Source organism: Ixodes scapularis, unplaced genomic scaffold (genome assembly GCF_016920785.2).
Source record: "Ixodes scapularis isolate PalLabHiFi unplaced genomic scaffold, ASM1692078v2 PGA_scaffold0__279_contigs__length_252992795, whole genome shotgun sequence".
In the NCBI taxonomy this organism is placed as follows: domain Eukaryota; kingdom Metazoa; phylum Arthropoda; class Arachnida; order Ixodida; family Ixodidae; genus Ixodes; species Ixodes scapularis.
Window position 1 is genome coordinate 207489484 of NW_024609835.1, and position 7623 is coordinate 207497106.

The 7623-nt window shown below is 45.3% G+C and overlaps 1 protein-coding gene across 1 annotated transcript; it reads right to left on the reverse strand.

The window, feature by feature from the left end:
• Nucleotides 1–483: 483 nt before the first annotated feature.
• Nucleotides 484–2700, reverse strand: LOC115322880. The gene is made up of 2 exons (XM_040213054.3): nucleotides 2635–2700; nucleotides 484–1983 (listed from the first exon to the last, which is right to left on the reverse strand). Exons 1-2 carry the CDS (start codon nucleotides 2698–2700, stop codon nucleotides 484–486), a joined length of 1566 nt encoding a protein of 521 aa, XP_040068988.1.
• Between the last annotated feature and the right edge of the window lie 4923 nt (nucleotides 2701–7623).

The window sequence follows — 7623 nt, forward strand, 5'->3', positions numbered from 1 at the left end:
GCGAGGCTGACGTTGAGAGAATGGCCTAGTCGTTCCAGCAACCGAAGCAGCTGCTTTGTATGAATTTTGAGTGACGGGTTAATCTTCTATAATCTTGTAGAGGGACAATAGCGACTTCTGCGACACACAAAAGGCATTCTCGGGAAGAGAGGAATACCTCGTTCCCCTCTTCTTTCGTCGTGGCCGGAGGCGAGACAACCTCCATCACTAGCTGTCAAGGTTCCTAGACGAGCATTACTAACGAGGCGTCAGCGAAATCCACCAGGTGCTCTTTGTTACTCCTTTAATTTGTTTTAAAATTCCTTTTCGAGACTTTTTTAGCAAGGCATTGGTATGTTCGATGTGATACTGCTCCTTTGAACACATATATAGACCAAAAAATGAGCGTTGAATTTTTGTTGTAGTATCCCTTTAAACAATAAATTACCTTTGAACAATCGAAGCTATCAGCTTTGCAATGAGCATTACAAGTTACCTTGCAGTTTACTCACTGTCTCTGATGAGTGGGGACTGCATGTTAGTGAGGACTGTGCATACAGTCCATATTTGGTTGGCAAGGGGTGCCAACGAGATGGGAATAGGGCGGTCGAAAATGTGGAAGGACTTAATTCTCTGGATTCGGCGTTCAACGTGAATCCGGAGGGCAGCGATGTCCTGTGTTTCTACGACTTCCTCGGTGGAGAACTTGCCTCGATTCAAAAATGGAGGAATGTTGAGTGCTACGCCAAGTTTTTGGAGGAGGTCGGCAATCTTAAAGCCCTTGTCGGCCATGACAGAATCGCCCTTATCAAAGGGCATCTCAAGAAGGCCACTCTGGATGACAGTCTCTTTGTCAGAAACGGAACCCATAAAAAGCTCGGACACAAATGTCACCAGGCCGTTGGGTGAAATGCCCACCAGGCCCTTAAACGTGTTCGTAGATTTGTAGTACGAGTACGTCCCCGACTGAGTTACAAACGAGCTTGTCACCTCACACCTAATCTCTGTGGCATCTAAGATGACTCTAGTTGTCGGATACTTTTCCCTGAAAGCTGGTGGCATGGTGCCGTCGATGGTCTCTCGTGGTAGCCAGAGAGCCAGGTTCGTGAGATGGAGATACAAAAAGCTCATCCACGCGCTGAACAGTTTCGACACAGTACTTACTGAAATGTCGAACAAATGTCCCAGGTGTTTATGGAACATGCCACCTTTCAACTTAACCAGAACAAGAAACAGCTGATTCTTTGCCGATAGCTTACGTGGCCGTCCAGCCTTTTCTGAAGCATGCAAGCTAACTCCGGATCGCATAATAATATTTTTACCATTCTCTCCAGCGTCAATGAGCTCGAGGAAAGCAATGAAGGTACCATAATTGGGTAGTCCGGTGTAAAACTGAATGTCCTCGTCGCTCTCTTGGAATTTTTCAATGCTGAAAGGCACATTTTTCTCCTCTAGCACCTTGCAGTTTGCTAGAGCTCTTTGGAGCTCGGCTTTCAGTCGGTACACTTCGGCCTTGGTTTCTTTCAGTTCATTTCGCAGCAATTCGATTTCACTGTGCAGCTTCCTCTCTGCTACCCTCCTTAATTCGAGCTCGGGCTCCAAGCTGCACGTGCAGACTGGCGGTTCCATGGGCACTGGGCTCGCTCCAGGATCTTCATCTGGCAGCTCGGGGGCAGTGGTGGTGTCTTCTGATTGTTGCAGGTCTGCTTCGGGTTGTAGCAAGTCTGCTTCGGGTTGCGTTGCTTGTGGTACAGTTGACGTTCTCTGTTTTGGAGGCTTCCTGACAACTTGCGGCTTCTTAAAGCTGAACACTGACGGCACAGCATGCTCATAAAGCAGCCTGTGCCCGTTAGCCACATTCCGCACAAAGTCACTTTCTACGAAGTGCCTCGAGCACACTTTGGTTGCCTTCGACACCTTGAATGATGTGCCTTCGTCACGCTTGATAGCAATTATCCACTTCCGGTAGACTTCCTCCAATTTGGGGAATCTATGGAAGGACACCTGCAAATTAAAAAGGTAGTGTATCAAAAATACCATTCTCAGAAATTACAAATTAGCAACGCAATTTGTTATAGATTAATAAATGTGGGTTATGTATTATGATTACAAATTATCACGAGCATTTGTTATATTTTATGCCTGCTGGTATAAATTCTAACAAAAGCTCGACATCTCCAAATGTTAAGCGGTACGGCCCTGCCGCCTTGCTGAGGCGAGCTAAACGTTTAAAATGGAATGCTCCGGCGATCCCTCGGAGGCCTTTGGTTCCACTACGCCTTCTGCTGCGGTGTACACATGATCTAGCTCTACGCTCCTATCCCGGGTGTCAACTTTCGAGTTGCAAGTAAATGGAAGGAGCCTACCGATAAGGGGCCCACCGACAGATCAACTCGCCGTACGATTTAAAGCGATGGTTGCCACGGAGGGTGCCGCGGGCCCATTTACAACTTTTAAGCCCGGATTATCGTGTGCGACATTCATGCCCACGGGTGATAAGATCGTTTTCTATCAGGCCTGCAAAAGCTGAGGAGAAAGTAGTTGAACTGACGCTCGTCAAAGTCAGGCTCAGCAACGCGAACACAAACCGCATCAAGGATCGCGCGCGCGGACTTGGTTTTTCAGAACACTTTTTAGAACTCTTCTGATACGCACCTTCTTTGCGCTTTCATCGACGTATCCATTCTGCGTACAGAGAGGCACGCAGCAGTGCGTTGGCATCTTGACGCAGCACGCGTCTCAGACCGGGAATCGTCGTCCACAAAGCACCGATCAGACTACGCCAGCAGGACCACTTCACAATGGCGCCGGACCTGGTTGCATTTGCATGCGATAGAGGGCGCTTTGCTTCGAAAGGGGTCTATACATGATAAACTCTACAGCAAGAGGACGGAGAAGGACTGACAGACAGGAAGCTCTGAAATCAGCTCGGAGCCTAATGTCAAAATTGAAAAGAGACAGTGATAAATCAAATGCGGAAAAAAGGGGCTAGACTCTAAATCAAACCAACATTGTCGTCTGCTATCAGTGCCTTGGCGCCATGTAGGAGGCATTAGGGCTCTTATTGTAGCACCAGTAGTGCCGTAAAGTCATAGAGCCGTCATTGTACAACCACATTTCAGAATAGTGTCCTGTTCCAATCAATCGCAAAGAAGTTCTTCACCTGACACGAGGTGAAGCCCACAAGCCCGTAGTCAGAGTACGAAGCTTTTCTGTCGAGATCATAAAGTCAACATAATAATCTATTATGGTGACTATAACGCGCACATCGATTCTTCTTTTTTTTTTCCCCAGTGGGCGGTCCTGATGAGCCCATATCGCTCGCGACTCCTTAGTATGCACAGTGAAGGAGCAAAACATCGCCATTAAGTTCTGTACGTTGTTATTGTTTTGTTTGCTTTGCAGAAAAGCACCTGAATCGCGCTTTGAAAAAATAACATTAAATTGACAATCGCTCGAGCAATTTCAACTTGTTGAGTTAAAACGAAATTTGCCAAAACCAGCCTATTTCAACATGCTTCCACTATTAAGCCAATGGTGTTGTGAGACTAACACACTTTGACCATTATATGCCACTGTGTTTTTGAAATGACGATGAGCGAATGGTACTAACAGGACAACAGTAACCATTATAAGCTCGTGTTTATCCAACATTGGCAAGCCAATGCTGCAGACAAGCCAACAGTGTCCATTTTCAGTCCCCATCAAATATTGGAATGCCAACGGCACGGACAGGCCAACGTTGACCATTTTATTCCAGTGTTCATCCAATGTTAGCAAGCCAAGGGTACTCAAAGGGTAACATTGTCCGGTTTACGCCACTATTCATCCAATATTCACAAGCCAATGGAACTGACAGGCCAACATTGTCTATTTTATGCCAGTGTTCATCCAATATTCGTAAGCCAATAGAACTGTCAGGCCAACATTGTCCATGTTTTGCCAGTGTTCATCCAATATTCGCAAGTGAATGGAACTGACAGGCCAAGATTGCCCATTTTATGCCAATGTTCTTCCAATATTGGTTGGTCATTGGAGAAGCTGGGCCATCACTGAAGATGCTATCTAATGGCATAGACAATATTGGGTGCAGATTGGCTAAAGTGGACCATCATTGGACCTTTTTTTGCCAATGCTCTTCCAATATTGGCCCAACACCTTGTGCTGCCTGGGTATCTCATCAATAGCCATCAGATGTCGTTTAAAGTCAGTCTTGTCAAAATAAATATTAATAGAGAGCAAAATCCCTTTGAAGTCTTTCCATTTCGTAAACATAAAAATAGCTGAATCAATAGTCAGTCACTAATAGCCTTTTGTAGCCCTTTGAAGCCGATTTAATAAAAAATAGGTGCTTGTAGCCGATAATAGTCACTTGAGCCATTTTCATTCACAAACACTAAAATAGCAGATAATTGCTATTATACTGATTATACTGAATAATAATAATAATAATCTTTTTATTCACACAACGCTTTCGGTATGTCAAATGACGGGTCCGTCTAAGCCGACAGTGGCTTGTAGGACTGGACCAAGAAAATTTGCATAGGCCAAAAAAAAAAGAATACATAAATAAACAACCACGTGCACAAGGCTTCGGCTAACCAGCCTCCCAAGTCAAATAAAAAACAAAAACAAATATGCATAAGCGAGAAAAAAAAAACAAAGAACGCACATAGAAGCAAACACCCGATCATGAGCTTCAACTAACCAGCATCCCAATACAAGTCAAAACGACAACAGCGCAATAATTAGCTTTCACAAGCATAATGACGAACCCACTTCTTCAACTCTCCTTTGCCAGTAACATTGGATATGTCTTCAGGAAGGGTATTAAAAATATCTGACACGTAAAACAACCGCATTCGTTTTCCATATCTAGTGGCACATCTTTGTACTTCATACCGAGGAGACGTTCCGAGGAGGCGCGATGATGTATGAAGTGTTTTAAAACTTTCACTCCAAAAGTGGCGTAGCACAACAGTTCCAGTATACAAACTACGTAATCTTGGCATCTGAAAATCTCTAAAAAAATCCTCACTGGAAGAAAAACTTCAGTTATACGCTACACTTCGGAAATTCCTTTCAAAATGCTGTCAAAACATGGGCGTCTAAGTACGCCCCAACAACAGTCGGCTTCCCAACCCCCCTCCCCAAAACGCATACTACTACGCAAGCGCATGGACAATCGTTTTTCTAACCTCAAAAGGAACAAATACTCTCATATTATATAACATACATGCAACTCTCCTTAGCACACAACACATATGAGCCATTTGTTTGTTCCACGACATATCATATTCAAAAATCAGACCCATATATCTTGTATAGTCCACCCAGGGAACAGGGTTACAACAACAAGGTTTGCAACCAGAACTGTGTAGAAAAAAGGGGGCGTTAGAAAATCCAGGTTTCAGGAGATTACGATAATAGACGAGTTTAGTTTTTAATTGGTTAACTCTTATACGGTTGGCGGCATACCAGTCCATAACTTTAAGCACATTTAACTGCAGCGCGTGAACCGCCTTTTCGAAATTGATATGCCGTGAAACAAGCAAGGTGTCGTCGGCATACTGAAAAATATTACATTCAGAAATAACAGTTCTTAGGTCATTTACATAAACATTATAAGTAATGGGGATAGCACCGACCCCTGAGGGACGCCGGTTTCGAGAAACTGGGTTGAGCTATAAACTTTATCTATAGAAACCACCTGGGCCCGTTTTCTCGAACGCGAACCGTGGGTTAAAGTTAACTATTGTCCCTAGAAGGGGGAATTCTAGGTCACGTGACTGGGAGAGCAAGGGCGCCGAGGGAGGAGCAGTACCTACAAGCGAAATGGCCGCGACGTCAATTAATGAGGGCTAATAGTTCTGTTTGGTTCTGCTGAACATTCATTTCGATCCGGCTGTTATATTAATAGACAGTGTTAGTGGACCGTACGCTATAGCTTTGCGTACGCGAGGAGATTGCGGGTCGTGAGTGCGCATGCACAGAACGCAATAGAAGGGCTAGCATACTGCGTACGCACGCAACGCTGAGGATTTTGCGTTGCTGGCTAGCGGGCCTTGCGGGACGCTCTCGAGAGATCTCGGACCCAACGAGAGCGCCAGTTTCAAGATGGCGGTTGCCTCGACTGGCGCAGCAAGGGCGACGTGGTGTTTTCGAAGTCCTGTGTTGCGTGAAATTGCGTGGTGTTCAGCTCAGCGATTCTTTCTGGGACCTACCGCGGTCGAATCAGATCGCCCTGCAGCTGAAGGAGTGCACAGTGGAAATGTTCGCCGCTCGCAGTGTGCGTCGACGCTGCGATCTGCTCAACGCTATTCCCACAGTTCCCACAGTTCATCGCCGACGGACGAACGACTCTAAAAGAAATCGCCGAAGTTCTCGCTATGCACTGTAGATCAGGGTCATGAATTTCATTGCGCGATAGCATTGATAAAAGGTGACGTTTCCACGGGACGACTGGCGGAGGCTCTGTGATCGAATTTGGCTACGCACTCGTACTTGTAGCCTCTGTACCCCGCAGAAAAGCGGGCTTGACGAGGCAGCTGTGGCTTGGTTTAATCTGAAATAAAATTATTGGACACTTTTTCTTTTTCAATATTTCTTTCCAGGAGCATGGTTGCGCTATAAGCACGCGGAATTTTCGGCGCTAGCAAATTTAACCAAGATCATGCGCGTTGTTCACTCGAAAACGTAACGCACAACTAAATTCGGTCCGAGCAGGTCATTTTTAGCGTAGGCTATACTATTGCGTATTGCGTACGTCAGATCCAGCAACGCTATTCTAAAACTGTCTAATGACGCACCATCAACCTATTAGCACGTCAAGCAAAGAGGAAGTTCAGTGGGACTACTAAACTAACCGACGGCAGCATTCCGCGAATGCATCACTCTTCAGCAGTACGGGATCCAAGACATATGACGGTACATAAGCCTTGCAAGTGTTTTTATGGTGAGTAAAAAATATTTTGCGAACGAGTGTTGGTATATATTTATACTAACACGTTTAATTGGTTACACTATGCACGCCAACTCGTGAGCAGCGATTACTTTGCGGAGAAAGGGGGTTATCCTCGGTGAAGTTTTCGTTCCAGGTGAACAGCTGGGACATTGTACTGTTTCTTGGTTCGCAGTGCGCCGACAGTATGCCGACAGCATCGAGGTTTCTACATATCCCCGGTGGCCAGCAATTCAACGGTGACGAGAAGCTTAGCTTCTCGCCACCGGTGGATCGGTTGGGCAAACGGAAGAGAGGGCAAACAGTTGAGATCAGCAGGAATAGCAGAAACGTGCGTCGCAAGGAACAAAATCGAGACTACAGCACCGGCGTTGCCGCACTGGAAGGCACACGGGAAAGTTATGCGTTGTTTATGGCGAAACATATTGAAGGAAATGTTTCTTACATTTTCGAATATTCGTCGACAAACTCTAGCATAGTAGCTAAAATTTCTTCGTACCATCGGAAGCAAATAAATTGGTCTTCAAGTACAACATGACTATATTTTGACTTGAAATACCATACTAGATCGATAACAACCAGCGGAAAAAGAGGATAAACAAAATGACTGGCTTGTTTCACCGATAGATGGCGGATCTTATTGCCCAATCCAAAATAATTATTGTTTTATATCAAGCCGTTGA